Here is a 16,846-nt window from a genome sequence, read left to right as displayed (position 1 = left end):
GAATGCCACAATTTGCATGTTCACCATCATGCCTATTGGACAGAACAAAAGTATCAGAATCTTTATAAGACTCCTTCCTCTAGAACAGTGATTTTCAACCTATGGGTCATGCCCCTTTCAGGGGGAGGTCAAAGAACTCTTTCACAAAGGTAACATATCAGATATTTAAATTACAATTCATAGTGGTAGCAACATTACACTTATGATGAAGCAAAAAAATAATAATTTTATGCTGGGAAATCATTATAACATGAGGAACCATATTAAAGGATTGTAGTGTTAGGAAGATTGAGAATCCTTGGTTCTAGAACTATCTTCAGTTGTACCCATGATTACAACCTCTTTTTATTCAAGATGGATCCCTACTTCAAATTCACTACCAACATTCTCAGGATAACACATGGACACCATGACTGCAGAAGAAGAGAATTCTATGCATGACCCTGGGTAGAAACTTGCTCTTCTTCCAGAACATGAAAAAGGAGACCATGTTCCTGTCTGGGTCTTAAGAAGAAGAAGAAGAAGAAGAAGAAGAAGAAGAAGAAGAAGAAGAAGAAGAAGAAGAAGAAGAAGAAGAAGAAGAGTGTCACAATATCTCACGATACTCCTAGGAAAAAGCTGAAGACAGCTACTTCAGATTGCAAATGGAAAAAAGTTATCTAAGACCTAAGAAGTCTTAGCTTTGTATTTTTGTTGAGGTTTTATTGCTTTATTGCCTCCTCCCAATAGACAGCTCTATGGAATAGAGAACATTTCTACTTCTCAGCTGAGGTACACATTTTCATATATCTATTATTAAAAGTCAAGAATAAAATGAGATAACTACAGGCTGGGGAAATAGTTATGCTTCTAACAGGCTCACTTTGCAAGCATGAAGTCCTGAATTCCATTCCCAGAGCACAAATCAAGTTGGATATGATAGTCCACACTAATGGTCCCAACTGTGTAGAAATAGAGATGACAAGACCATGTGGGACAGCTCACAGGAACTGGCCAGCTAGCATAGACTCAACTGGAAGTTCCAGACCAAAGGAACAGCCCTGAGTCAAATTACAGACTGTGTTCTTCAGGAACATTACAGGTTTCTCGATGTCTTCCTTAAACACACACACACACACACACACACACACACACACACATTGTAATTCTCAGTATTTATAATCTAGTATTCCATAGGCAACATCATTCAACACACAGCTGTTTGACTTGTACATATGGATACTTACTGTAGGAACATCCATAGACCTCCGCTCTCAAGCCAATTTTACCATTTGGATTCCACTGCAGAGGCACAAAGCGAACAAAGCGGGCTCTCACAGAGTGCAGCAGCTTGTGGTGAACCACACTGTCAGCATTCATGTTTCCTACAAATGTCTGAAGAGAGAAGGAAATTCATTAAGTTCTACAGTACCAAACAACATCAACAGAAGTATGCATGCTTCTCCACGCAGGCTTTTGGGGAATGACAAAATAACAACAAAGTGAGACAAAACAAAATAAGCAAAATGAAGACTCTACTTTCTCTGACATTTATTGAATGTGGGTGACAGTCCTGCTCAGGCCTTACAGTTTTTTTGTAAGTATCAAATACTATTCTTTAGGACATCCCTCTCCCTGCCATTATGCCTAGCTAAAGTTTATGAAGAAAGTAAGTTGCAAGGCATGACACCTGAAAACTTAAAAGTTAATAATGCCATGAATTTCTAGTTTCCCACATTCCTATACTTGCTGTTAACAGGAAGACAACCAGCAATATCATCTTGTATGGAAAGGCGATTTACTAACATAATTGTCAATGGTATTTAAGGCCAGTTACTATACTAAGTATACAACATCATCAACACCATTTTTAAAATTTAGGAAATAACTAGTGAGGAAGGTAAACACATAAGGAAATAAGTCTTCAAGTCATCCAGTAACCCAGTAGCTAAAAATTAGCCCGAAGTTCAATTTCAAGACAATTTTATTCCAACAATCTCTGACTATGCAATCATCAGATTTTACAGGAAGAAACCATCACAGTATAGCTATATATGCAGCTATTTTTTCTGCTTACTTGAAAAAAATCTCACATGTCTGAAGAGATAGTATAGTGATTAGGAGCAGTTTCTACCTTGCTTGCTACCCAAAGCTTGTGTGGTCAGGCATCTTAGAGGAGAACATAAAACCACCACTTCACTAAATGAGCATGATCTCTGCTGCATTCTAAACATTGATTCTTTACACACAGCTAAGTAAAGTCCTTATCAAGAAGATATTTTCCTAGAAAGAGATAGAGAAAACATCTCAGAAGACCAACCATAACTTATTACAATGTAGAGAACAAGGAATTATAGCATGCTCAGTCCCAATTGATACATCCACAACACAACTGCAGTGCTCAAGGCTCAGAGATCACCATGGAAGAGATGGAAGGAAGATTGTAAGAGCCAGCAAACAGAAAGTTTTCTTTGAAAATGAGTCTGCTAAGAATTTCAGGGAAGTTACAACCATGAAGGCTCATCCTCATGGCTGCCTAAATAAGGCCTAAACTAGGATAGCACCAATAGACATGTTAACATGGAAGGGGAGCGTTCAAGAGGCTTCAACCCTAGATAAGGAACTACAGGTGACTAAGGAATGCTGAGAAGAGGAGAAATAGTCTTTTACTATGAAATGCCCCTCAGTTGGCTAGCCAATATCAAATGGTCAGCAATGAAATCAGATACATACAGGTAACATTTTCAGAGTGAACAAGTTTTATACAGATACACATGCATATGCAAGAACACAGACACAATTATATGTGTGTATATTATATTATGTATAATACACATAAAATATACATCCAAAAATGTATAGAAAAAAATGAATTTGAGAAAGAGAAATCAGGGATATGTGGATGAGTTTTGAGGGAGGAAAGGTAACAATAAATGATATAAATATATTTTAATTTAAAACAAAAATAAATAATATTTAAAAATGAATGCTTTCTGCACATGCGTGAAGAACATATTTTGGTTCCCAGCACCAACATTATGAGCTAGGCATGATCCCATGTATATACATAACACCATTCCTAAAGAGGGAATATATAGTAGGATTGCTGGGACTCACTGGGATCACTCTAGCAACAATCCACAAGCTTATGGATCTGGAAAAGATCCTGCCTCAAAGAAATAAAGGAGGGAATGATAGGAGAAAAGAGAATGCGTGAATGTCTCATTGGGACTATGTGTATGCACAGGGACATTCACCATACACACACACATACACACACAAAACACACACACACACACACACACAAAGACACACAGATAGACACAAAGACACACACACATACACACACATTACAGCACAAGACCTGTTTGATCTATTTGCATTATATCGTCTTCTCCATGGCTGATTATTTTAGAGCACATGAGATAAAAAAAAAAAAAAAAAAAAAAAAAAAACCAAATTTCTTTAAAAACATTGGGATCAAATATTCATAAAAAATCAAACATGTAAGCATTGTTAAATTACATAGCTTAATGTCAGAATGTACTTAAGCTGTTTAATTTAAGCTTACTGAGATTGTTTTCCAAACCTAACAACAAGCTGACATGTGGAGGGTTGTGTTTCTCTGAGTCACAATTGTCCTTCCCAGCTTCAGTAATCTACAGACAGTCTGCATGCTCATGCACAGTCAAAGTAGTGAATAGAGACCTGGTTCTATTCTAACGGCCAAAGTGAACACCAAGAAAAAGGATTTTGAGATACACAGAAGAAGACAGAGAGAAAAAGAAGAGGGGGAGAAAAACAGAGACAGAGACAGAGGCAAACAGACAGACAGAGAGAGAGACAGACAGATAGACAGATACAGAAAGACAGAAAAAATTCCTAACGGACACAGTTGTGAAAATACCATTGCATCAAAGTATATTCTGTATTCTAAGATAGGGACTTATTGATTCTTGGAAACCCTATTCAAGGTATTTGAAAATCAACAATATTTTATTTTTAATATATTGTATTAATTTATTCATGTTACATATCAATAGTTGTCCCATCCCTTGTATCCTCCCATTTCTCCCTCCCTCCCATTTTTCCCTTACTACCCTGCCCTATGACTATGACTGAGGGGGACATCTTCCCCCTGTATATGCTCATAGGGTATCAAGTCTCTTCTTGGTAGACTGCTATCCTTCCTCTGAGTGCCACCAGGCCTCCCCATTCCAGGGGACGTGGTCAAATATGGGGCACCAGAGTTTGGGCATTCCTTATTTTTAATAGGTGAGTAGTATTCCATAGTGTAAATGTACCACAGTTTCTTTATCCATTCTACTGAGGGACACTTAGGCTGTTTCCAAGTTCTGGCTATTATGAACAAGGCTGCTATGAACATGGTTGAGCAAATGTTCTTGTTGTGTGCTGGAGTGTCTTCTGGGTTTATTCCATGGAGTGGAATAGCTGAGTCTTCAGAAAGCCTTATTTCCAGTTTTCTGAGATAGTGCCAGATAGATTTCCAGGGTGCCTGTACTATTTTTCATTCCCACCAGCAATGAAGGAGTGTTCCTCTCTCTCCACATATTTGCAAAAAAGGTCCAATATCCAAAATATATAAAGAACTCAAGAAATTAAACACCACCAAACCAAATAACCCATTTGAGAAATGGAACTCAGAACTAAATAGAGAGTCCTCAACAAAGGAATATCAAAGGACTGACAAACACTTAAAGAAATGCTCAATCTCCTTAGTCATCAGAGAAATAGAAATCAAAACAACTCTAAGATTCCATCTTACACCCATCAGAATGGCTAAGATCAACAATATGAGGAAGTCCCCCTCAGTCACAGTCATAGGGGAGGGGAGTAAGGGGAAAATGGGAGGTAGGGAGGTATGGGAGGATACAATGGATAGGATAACCATTGAGATGTAATAAGAATAAATTAATAAAATAAAATTAAAAAAAAAACTAAAAGAAAAAAACATATAGCCTGATATCACAACCTGACTATTGTACATGGTTCTTCAATGAATTTTTATCATTAAATAAAAAAAATTAAAAAAACAATATTTTCTAAATGCTACCCAAACCTCTTGTCTCTTCAAGAGTGTAAGCCAAAGAGAAGAAAACACTGAAAGCTCAGAATTAATCATAAAGGCATTTTTATTTATTTTTGATAAGATACTCTTAATAAGGCATAGGCTAACTAACTTGGAAACCACATATTTAAAGCTGAAATTAATAAACCCACTCAAGCTTCCAAGTTCCCAACTGTTCTTTCTAGGGTACAGGATAAAATGGATTTTTATCAGGCACCCAGGATAAGGGAAATGAAGAAATTATATGCAATAAATTGGCCACTCTTGGTGACTGGATAAAATGGATTTTTATCAGGCACTCAGGATAAGGGAAATGAAGAAATTATATGCAATAAATTCGCCACTATTGGTGACTGATGAGGATTGCAAAAACATTATACTTTAAGAGATAAAAAGGAAAAATCACAGCACTGAATTCCCCTCTGAATAATACCTTTTTAATTTTGTTAGTCATGCCTGCCTGTTTCATCACTTTAGCTGTGAAGAAAAGTACCAACTCTTTCACAGGCCTGTAACTGATTTACACTGAAAGACCAATCATTTGATTGCAATGTAGGAATATAGTTGCACCATTGCAGTTAATGAAGGGAGGTAGTTGAGCCATACATACAATACCCTTCCTTCTGATGTATAACATCTTCCTCTGGGATTGAAACATTCCATTCTGCAGGAAGCTCCTTAAACAGGAAGGTAAACAACTCCAAATGGCTTCAGGAAGTCCCTGAAACGGACTATATTCACTAGGTCACTTTTTGGCAAAGTAAACAATAACAGCTGAGAGTCACTCTTACAAGAGCAGAGCCAAACTGCAAAAAACCAATCTGGCCAAAGCAGATGCATGGAAGACACAGTAACCAGCTGAGCTGTCTGAAAGGATTTGACAAACTGAGGAACTTGGAAAGGACAAATGTTTGACCTGTTGAGGAACTCTGGCCATCACAAGCATGGCAAACATAAACCTGGCTCTGTCAGGCCTTGCCCTTCTTCCCCAGTGCCTATGCATGCTTATAATCCCTTAGATTGCATTCCTCCAGCTATCCCCAAGAGTCTATTCCCTTATTTAGCCATATCCCCATCATGAGGCTTGCTACCAAGTTCCAGCTATTAAAGTATTGAAGTCCAGCAATCAAAATCCTCCTCTGGTTCACCTAATTAACATGCCCAATGGAAAAAAAAAACCTCTCATTTTAACAACAGTTTCCTCTTTTAATTTTATAAACTGCCACTTCCTTATCGGCCACATATGTCTACTCTCTATCCAGGGCTCTTTTTTTTCCCCCAGGATAAATATCCCTCTTCCCTCTACTTTGTCCTCCTCTTACCCTTGTCCCTCACCCTCTATCTCCTGATTTTGTGTATTATTTTCTGACCTTTGTTCCTCTGGGGCTAATAAATCTCCTTTGGTCTTGGGCGTCTTGAGCTGATACTGATCCCTTCCTTCCCCATCTGGAGTGAGTAGACATGCGTGTTGCACCTCCCCAGGAAAAAAATTGTCACACAACACAGACTCCTAATGGCATTCTGCATCCTTTGTCTGGTCTTGGATTTCATAATAAGGGATCATGCAAGAATTTCGGGAACAATACATTTTGACTAGTACTGGTATACATTAACATGATTTAACTTGGGTAGAGTGTAAAAGTGAAACCAATTTCATAGAATCTGTACATCCAGAGGAGATGGGCAGTTTGGTCCTGGTATGTTTAATAGTATGAGTGAGCTGACACTGCTGCTAGCCACAAAGAAAAACGGGCACATTTGTGGTGAGTTAGGAGTGGTATGTTGGGTTCATTTATAATGCACAATGGATTTACCAGGATATAAAATGATGAAGGACGTATATAAAGCTGTGAGGATGGGTTAATAACACATATGCTGAACACTATAAGAACAATAATACACCCATGTTCATCTAGGACCCCTAGGAAGCACCCACCCCTCCCACTCTGTAGATAGAGTAACTATACCAGAAGTGACTTGTGTGTTGACTCCAGTGTCTTTCTGTTTAGAAATTCCTCCAGGCACTTTGGTGTTTTCTCAGCACTACCCATCCCTAGCCCAGCCTCTGCCTTTCATGCCCTTGTAACATAAAAGACCATCTGGGCAGCATGTTGTTTTTCAATTTGGGGACCATAACTGACAATCACCCTCCTAGCCATTTCAGAAAATGAAATCCAAGAGAAGTTTTTAATAATGGCCACTTTGGTGTTAATTTACTTGTATTGAAGTAATTTTTGCAAATCTTTTCATATATAATGTTTCAGATACACCAGCTACAACTCTACTTTTGCTTCACAAAGAGTCCTTTATGTTCCCAGTGACAAGGTGTTTTAAGATTATCAGAAATTATACCATATCCTCTAATAACTGTGGATAACAGTTTCATCAAGTCCTTTGCCTATTAGAAGTGCAGTTAGAAGAGCAACAATAACAACAGAAGAAGCAGCAGCAAACCTTCCCTGCTAGGTAGGACTCCATGGCCAGGAAAATGCCAGAGCCCTCCCGGAATTCTCCTTCTCAGTGTAAATAGTCCTAGGCTCTAGGAGGTAGCTCAGTCGGTAAAAATGATAAAAATAAAAGCAGGAGAACCTGAATTCAATTTCTTGAACCCATGTAAAAAGCCAGGCACAGCACTGAAGATGTGGTGATGAGATCCCTTAAGTTCATTGGTTAATATCCTAAATTTGATGGGCAGGCTCCAAGTTCTGTCTCAAAAAAACGAGTAGAGATGAAAAGGTGGTTCACTAGGCGTAGCCTTATGCTCAGCCTCCAAGACTTGATTTAACCCCTAGATCCTACAAGGTAGAAGGAGGCAAGTGATTATTGAAGGTTCTGACTCCATATGTGCTATCGCAGATATACGTACGTGCGCACCCGTGCGCACATGCGAGCGCACACACACACACATACACTTGAGAATACACACACATGTTTGAGAATAAATAATGTTTTAAAAGTAAAATGGTGGAAAGAAATTGAGAAACCATCTTTGTGAAATACTGCCTTCTGTGTGCTAGCCGTAAACCTATACACACAAAATACACACACACACACACACACACATAAACACACACATATGCACACAATGAAAAACTAGGAAGTGCTTATTCTCCCCCATATTTTCTTATTATTTATTTGATGAATCATTATTTAAAATTCCCTATAAATAATTTTTACTATCTTCTATAAATGACTTAAGAGTTCTTTGAACTTTCAGAATTGTAAACATAAAAAAAAAGATATTGAAAAGATGATTTTAAAATATAAGCTGGGTGTGGTGGCTCATGCCTTTAATCCCAGCACTTGGGAGGCAGAGGCAGGTAGATCGTTGTGAGTTCAAGGCCAGCCTGGTATACAATGCGAGTCTAGGATAGCCAAGGCTACACAGAGAAACCCTTTCTCAAACAAAACAAAACAAAACAAAAACAAAAAGAAATATAAGTGGATGATAACACATCTTCCTTCCTATACCCACATTAAAAACAATCAGCTTTGTTTTTGAAGGAGGAATCGTTAATAAGGAGCTCCAAATCTTCTAATAACAATAAGAACCTTGCCAACCGTACAAACAGTGGAGCATTTTCCTTCTAATAGCAAGTATGAGTTTGTGCTTAAAAGATTGCTGAGAATAAAGAAGCAATATATATCTGCAGTGTGATTTACTGTAGTGAATGTACTGATAAAATACAAAAGCAACTTAAGGGAGAAACAGTTCATTTAGATGCAGAATTGGAGAGAATATAATATATCATGGTGAGGAAGTTATGATAGCAAGGCCAGAGATCTAGGGAAGATGTGAACTTTCTGTAAGGGCTGAGCCCAGGGCTCACTTCTGTGTCTAAGGTAAGGTCTCATGTAAGTAATGGAAACAAGATAGAAAGCTGGCTTGGTAACCAGTCCACATGCATGTATGCATGGCAGTGGCTCCAGGATGTGAGCCTGCTAACTGTATTCACAAGCATAACTGCATGCTGGTCTTACTGCCATACTACAGATGAAATATCTTATATGTGAATGTGTTTATGTATAAAAATATAAATCTGTCTTTACTCTCTATCTAGTATTTATAATCTTTCAGTGTCTTCCTGTCATTACACTATAAGCTGCAAGAGACAAAGGCTCTTTGAGTCACAATGATTATCTTTAGAATGGATATCATGAGACTGCATATTTATTCTCTAAGATTTTAAGTTGTTACATTTTCTTTTTTTTTTAATTAGTTTTTATTTTTGGTTTTTTGAGACAGGGTTTCTCTGTGTATGTAGCCTTGGCTGCCCTAGAATCACTCTGTAGACCAGGTTGGCCTCAAACTCACAGGATCCACCTGCCTCTGCCTTCCATGTGCTGAGATTAAAGGCGTGTGCCACCATGCTTGACAAGTTGCTACCTTTTCACGGAGCACTTTATGAAGTTTGTTTACCCCAGAAATGTGAGCGTACTGTCATAATGTGGAAATACATTTACAGAATTTTAAGTCTGTAATTGACATTTTGGAAACAAAGTCTTATTTTGCAGCTCCTTTGCCCACAAACTCTCAGTCACTGTGCCTCAGCCTCCAGAGGAGAATGCCCCAGTTAGATGCATGTGGCATCAGAAAGTCTTGGGGGAGACAAGGGGAAGGAGTTCTATAACAAAATTCTAATACTGATTCAGTACAAAGGGCCACCGAAGCATCATCGCAATTCAGTGTTTCTTCCACTCCCATAGCTGACCTCAGGGCTGTGCATTCTCAGACTAGAGTGCTGCAGAGAAGCAAAGAAAGTGTCAGTACAGAGGAGCCCACAGCTACACACTATCAGCCTATCAGGAGGGGTGAGGGAAAAATCACAAGGTGTGGGTGGGTAATACTTGCTGCTTCTTCCTTGATAGCATCTCTGGTGGTGATGGTCAGCTTGGAAAATCCTCCAGCTTGACATGGCTGGCATCCTTTGAAGGCTACATGATTTTTTTATCCTTTAAAAATTGAAATTATCCGAGGGCAGGCTATGCATGGTGCTGGTTTCAGGAGGACCAAATGACAACCAGAAAGGTGCTCTGTTTATACTTTATAATATTTCCTCTCAGAACTTTTCAGGCTCATGCCCAGGTGTGTATGCACTGGTAGATAAGCCCCAGCTTGTCAGTCAAGCAAGCACGTGCCCTCCAAGATGACCTAATTGACATGACTGAGAAATTTGGAGGAGATAGCTGGCACAATGAGAAAGCAGCATCAGAGCAGATAGCATATTCCTTTTTCTGTTCACTGTACTAAGACTGGATCTCAGCAGAGGCTGCGCACATTTGGTGCCAATCTTTGATAGAATCATGAACAGACCAAGCTTATCAAAATCTCCTCTCTCCTGCTCTCATTTTTCTTCTGGCTCTTATTTGACTTTATTGGACAGACGGATCTGGAAAATTAAAAATTGTTCAGGCAGTGGTTGCCCCCATAGAGGAAAAACAACATTTGCTGTTTTGAAAGGGTCTTGAAATACAATGGAAAAGTTGAAAAGGAGGCAGAAAATATTTTCCACACCAAAGGAAGTAATTTATGAGGCCAACACTGCTGATAAATTAAGACAAACCCCTTGCTGTTTCCTGCAATCTTTGAGGTCTGGCTCCCAGTGAATGAAAACCAAATTAAATACCTGGCAACATGCTTTTGACTGCAGAAAAGAGCATATATGGGGCTGGGGAGATATCTCAGCCAGTAAGGCATGCTGTGCATGCATTATGACCATTCTCAAAAGGTGCACATATATTCCAGTGCTGGTGACAGAAATCAGAGCATCACTGGAGCTTGCTAGCCAGCCAGCCCAGTTGAGGTTGTTAGATACGGGTTCAGTGAGAAACAACTCATATCCACCTCTGGTCTCCACGTGTATGACAGGGGAAAGGTTTATCCATCTTGTACATTTGTGAAGGCCATTACAGGTTTAACTACAATTTGATCTTCTTGAATAAGAATCCCTTGGAAAATTACCCAACTCTATTCTTGGAACATGAGGTCAAAATGCTCAACTAAATTCTCCTAGCTTCTGCTAAACATTCTGATTGTGAAAGCTGTGCAGCAACTCTACCCACCTGCTTCTTACATGCAGCTGTAGAGAGAGAGATAGCAGGATATGATTTTACTTTTAAAAGCCCTTTGTTCTAATTGCTTTGTGCTACACTTAGGACCCCATACCTGTGTTTAGTAACACCCTGGTGGAATAAAGTTTTGCAGCTGGCCATAAACTGTGCCTCATAACACATGCATACTCATACTTGTGCATATGCACTCACAAACATCTGTCCAACACACACACAGGCACACACACATATACACACACTCAGAAAGAGGGAGAGGGCAGGACAGAGTGTGTTGAGAAACAGAGAGGAGGTGGAGAAAAAGTGTCTTTCATATTGCTGAAAGCAATGCAAGCCTGTAGTCTGTATGAGTAGCTAATATCTTTGGAACCACATATTAACATTAGGACAGATGCTGCTGTTTTACCATCATGTGTACAAATATATATTTTATTTTTCACTTATCTTTATTTATTTTTTGCCAGGAACATACTGTGAAATGTTACTGAATTGTTCATGTAATAATGAAGTAGGAAGCCAAAAGACTTTAAAGAGGAATATTGTTGAAAATTACATATGACTGTTTTTTTCCACATATAACCTCAGGGCTTCCATGTTGTCTCTCAGAATCTTTTGCAGTCTTTATTATCTTATCTATTGAGTACAGTTAAAGATTCTTCATGAGATAAGTTATGTAACCCTGATACGAGTTGCACAGCTGCAGTCTTGCACAGAAGAGACCAAGTCAGAAGAAGCTCAAGTCCCAGAGAAGTCTGCAATATAGACTAGAGTTTGAGACTAGCAAGGTAGAAAACCTCTACTTTAAGAAAAGGAGGGGGAGAAAGAGAATAGGAAGAGGAGGAAAAGGAAGAGAATGAATAGAAAATGGAGGAGGGCTAAGATAGAAAAAAATGAACATATCAAATACGATTTCATTTAGTTCCTGGAATCAAAACATGATGTGGGAAAGTTGAACATGTGCTACTTATGTGTCCCAAAAAGTTAATACATTAAATCCATAGCACTAGTGTCATGGTATTTTCATGGCTTTGGGAAATAAATTAGTTTTTGACTGTTCACCGTTTGTGCTGGAATTAATTTTGTGACTGGCTGTTCAAACAATGGTATCTAAGAAACTAGGATTAATTCAGGTATTCATTGTGAGGGGATGAAAATATCTGGCATCAGTCCAAGGAAGAACTTGTGTCCCAGGATGAGACTTCACACAATGCTGACAACTTATAAGAGCCTTGCAGGAGGTACTTGAATGGAATTAGCAATTGGTAGAACCACAGCCTGACCAGGGCTCCACAATGATGCTCACAACTTGCCTTGTATTTCAGTATAAACAGAAGACTCTTCAGATTTTAAAAGTGGGGAAGCATTTTGATCCCTATCTGTGGCCACATTGAATAATCCAATTTCTCCCTTTTTTACCATTGCTAGCATTTTATGGCTGCTTAAGTTTCCAACATCAACAAACCTGGTACTGGTGTCTTTCAAGATGAAAAGGGGTGATAGTTTTCCCTCTCTTTCCTCTGCTAGTGTCCCTCCCTTCTTTTTTCCCTTCTTTCTTTCTCTTCCCACCATATAAGGACATAGAGGGGAGAGCTACCTACAGAACAGGAAGTAGGTTCTCAGCACATAATGAATTTACAAATTAATCTTGGTCTTCCTGACTCTAAATCCATGAGCCATATATTTCAGGCTTTTTGATTTACCTAGAAAAGGACGTTTAGAATGAAAACTATACACTGAGTAACTTTGAAATCTAAATTCAAAGAGCCACACTGTACAAACTTAATGGAAACTAGTGCTCTTGTCCTCTACACATGGAGGTCAAGGGATGTAGCAACAATTTCCATGAAGCTCTGGGTTTTTATTCCTAACACTGAAAATCAGTAATTATGGCACATATCTACAACACCACCTCTGAGGATAGGAAGGCAGGAAAACAAGAAATTCAGACTCAGCCTTGTCTACGTAATGAACGTGAGGTCAACCTGGGCTGTATGAAAGTCTACTCTAGTACCTGAAGTGCCTAAAGTCCTTCAAAATTGCTACTCCAAAATGTCCTAAGAAAATGGTTTCAGATTCAAAAATGACTTCATGCTTCCCAGTGTTAACATCTGTTTAGAAGCAGAAGCTGGATTCTATCACTAGTCTAGAGTCCACAAAATATTAAGCAGAATGCCCAGGATTGTTATTTCACTTACACATATATGTCATATGGCCTCCACTGTTTCTGCCGTTTTGGAAGATAATCTGGAGTTCTAAATTCACCCATTCAAATGCAGTGAATTTACTCAGCTAATTAAGTAAAGAATGTTTTTAATTCCCATATATTTTTGAAGCATCTACAGGCTACTATTCACTTAGAATAGCATAAAACTGATAATAAAAACCTAACAATTGAGTTGAAAATAGCAAGCTATTTTCAAATTAATATTGTGGGGAGGGGAAGTGGAATATTACTGCTTACTATACCCTGAATTTCATTTGTTACTTTTAAAAAATTATTGTTGTTAAATTTCTAAAAATAATAGAATAATAGCAAAAACAAGATAAAAAAAAAAAGAAGCCCTAGAGTTGAATATTGATCAGTTTTTTTTTCGATTGCTTGCAACAGTGTTTCGACCATGGGCATTAATCATGCTCTCTGCTGCTGCTCTCTACTAACATCAGGAGGACCAGGAGGCTGCAGACACAACAGCAGGAGATTAACAATGGATATATATGTTATACCAAGCTGTGATGAGGGCAAGAAACACTCAGGTTCTGTCCAAACTCCACTGCTTTTCCAAACTTAAACACACAATTCAGAGTAACTAACAGGTATTCTGAGTTCCCAAGACCCTGCGTGTAGCAAGTGGCATCCTGTTACTTCTCTTTTTCTTTCTATTTGGAGATGTGTATGTGTGTGCATGTATCCATGCTTGTAAGTGTGTATGTCTGCACATTTGGGCATGGATGTGTATGCAAAGTATTTATAGAGATCAGAAGACAAAGCTGAATTTTTTCTTCAAGTGCTTTCCACTTCATTTTTTCAATTATATATATATTCAAAAATATTGATTAATATTTACTGTATATATTTATGTAATAATAATGATTGTAATTTCCTATCCCTGTACTATTCTTTTTTCAATTTTTTTATTAATTCATTCATTTTACATCTCAATAATTATCCCATTCCTTGTATCTTCCCATTCCTCCCTCCCTCCTGCTTTACTCCTACTCCCCTCCCATATGACTGTGACTGAAGGGGACTTCCTCCCCCTGTGTATGCTCATAGGGCATCAAGTCTCTTCTTGGTAGCCTGCTATCCTTCCTCTGAGTGCCACCAGGTCCCATGAAATTCTTCACTTTTTAGGAAAGTGAGACGAAGGGGAAGACATCCTGTTGGGACTTTAAGTGAGAGAAGCATGGGAGAATGGAGAAATAGAAGGACCCAGAGGGTCTTAGAAACCTACAAGAAGAACATTATGATGGGAGGACCTGGGCCCGGGATCCTGCTCAAACAATGACACCAGCCAAGGAATATACATGCAGTAAACATCGAACCCCGACCCAGATCAAGCCAATGGACAAGACATTCTCCACAGTTGAGCAGAAAGTGGGGACTGACTTTCACACAAACCCTGGTGCCCCATATTTGCCCACTTCATTTTTTAAGACAGGGTCTTTCCATGATGGTAGTTCAGTGAGAAAGCTAGGTTGGATGGCCTGTGAGTCATGGTATTCTGTCTCTAACTCCTCAGTATAGGAATTATATATATTCTGTTTGATTTTTTATTACTGTTATAAAATACTGCCCAAAAGAATATATGGAAGAAAATGTTTATTTCAATTTATAGTATATAGGTCTTCATAAAGAGAAGTAGGAACAAGAACTCAAGTCAGTAACTGAAGCAGAGACTCTGGGTGAATGTTGTTACTGGCTTACTCCGCCATGATGTTGATAACCCTCATTTTTGTGGGAACCATGGAAAGAACTTCCCTAAAAGGAGGATCTAGTCTACCATGATTTTTTTGATGAAAAAGGATCACCTTACCACATGATTTTGTGTGCCTCATAACTACCTAATAAATGTTCACAAAAATGTCCTTAAAATTCATAACTCAGTACCCACTAGACTGCTTCCTACCTTGAGGCAGCCCAACCAATTTTTCTTTCAAGTATTTGTCTTGCTTATCTTTGCTAAACAGACTTCTTCTTAAATATTTTGATGGATGTTTTTCCTTCAAAGTGACTACAACCAAAAGTAAATGCACATTATAACTCTAAGAGTACACACACACACACCTACCTACATACGTACATTTTTACATACATACGTACATACATACATACATACACATGCTTGTAAAGATACACCAGATGTGTGTGTGTGTATACATACAGAGACACACAAATAACCACACATACACAAATGTGTATGTATAGATTAATGTTTCTATGTGGATGATGGTTAACACAAATGCTCCCATTAATACAAATAATACATTAGGCACATTGAACATAGAATGCTAATATGCTGCTTATGAATGTTGTTCACGTAGTACGAAATTCTAGTGTAATGTATGATCTTTATAAATGTTTGCTACTATAATTGCTAGTTTTACATGTTTAGTTAAATTTGAATTATTCTTCACACATGTCAAATACTAACTCCTATATTAAACAGTTCTCAATTATTCAGGCAAGGAGGGGGAGTGCCTATTTATTGGAGCTAGAGAACACCTCAGGGAGAAGACTCTGTCATATCTTTTCCCATATGTGAGTCTTCTGGAAATGAGGAAACAAGGATCTATATGTTGTGTACAGTGGCCATGGTGGAGCTGAATGTGAACCCAGATCTATTCTGTCTTTCCTTCTCAACATTTTTTTATTCCCAGGAGGCTTTTTTTTTCTCTGCTATGATGTGGTTCATAATATCTGATTCCACCATTATTATGAAAACTTTCCATTTTGTGTTGTAGTCATATGTGTGCCTATGTGACCTTCATTATGAAAGAATTAGTTGCTTTAGAACATTAATTCACATAAAATCTCACAACACACACACACACACACACACACACACACCACATTGCACACACACAATTAACAGCTATAGACATCACACTTGTCCACAGAGCCATGTATTAAACATTCTCTTAGTGTTTGACCTCAGCTCACCACAACACTCTCTGTTTCAAACTTTGTTAATTCCTTTGTGTTATCTGAAGATACTTTTTCTTCACTTATACTACTACCTGTTTGTGGAATGCACTGAATTCTCAAAATACTTTCCTTTCACCATTTAACACAAGGAAAACTACAGGGTGCAGTATTAAAATATTACAAAGTTCAAAATATATAGTAAGTAGAAGATGCTACATGAAATCATGGCGCATTGATGGAAAACTGAACATGGCCAATCATACTGAATGCACTCATCTCAGAAGACGTACATCATGAGTATGAACAAAGGTCAACCCGATGACTGTACTCTGACCTCTGTGGCAATGGGCCTGGTCAAGGTAGTTTGCCTCTCTCTGTGTGTCTTCATTTCCTTTTCTGTTAAATGGGAACAATAGAGGAATATTAAAAAGACGGTAGGAAAAATGCTGTGAAGCTATTCCCCTGCATCTAGCAAATAGTATGCATGTCCAGTATCCACCTTCTCATTTCTAATGAATCAGTATAGGCTCAAGATTGCCTCACTGAGTCCATGAGGATCTAAG

General features: G+C 38.3%; 1 protein-coding gene across 1 annotated transcript in view; it reads right to left on the bottom strand.

Moving 5' to 3' along the window:
• Positions 1-16,846, bottom strand: part of CNTNAP5 (contactin associated protein family member 5) — an 893,510-nt gene that overhangs the window by 535,548 nt on the left and 341,116 nt on the right. Inside the window, exon 4 of the mRNA XM_084797079.1 lies at positions 1,227-1,374. Coding sequence (XP_084653205.1) covers positions 1,227-1,374 — 148 coding nt within the window. The remainder of the gene's footprint in view (positions 1-1,226; positions 1,375-16,846) is intronic.

This window comes from Acomys minous (genome assembly GCF_964271855.1).
Source record: "Acomys minous genome assembly, chromosome: 1".
Classification (NCBI taxonomy): domain Eukaryota; kingdom Metazoa; phylum Chordata; class Mammalia; order Rodentia; family Muridae; genus Acomys; species Acomys minous.
This window is presented reverse-complemented; position numbering and strand designations above follow the sequence as displayed.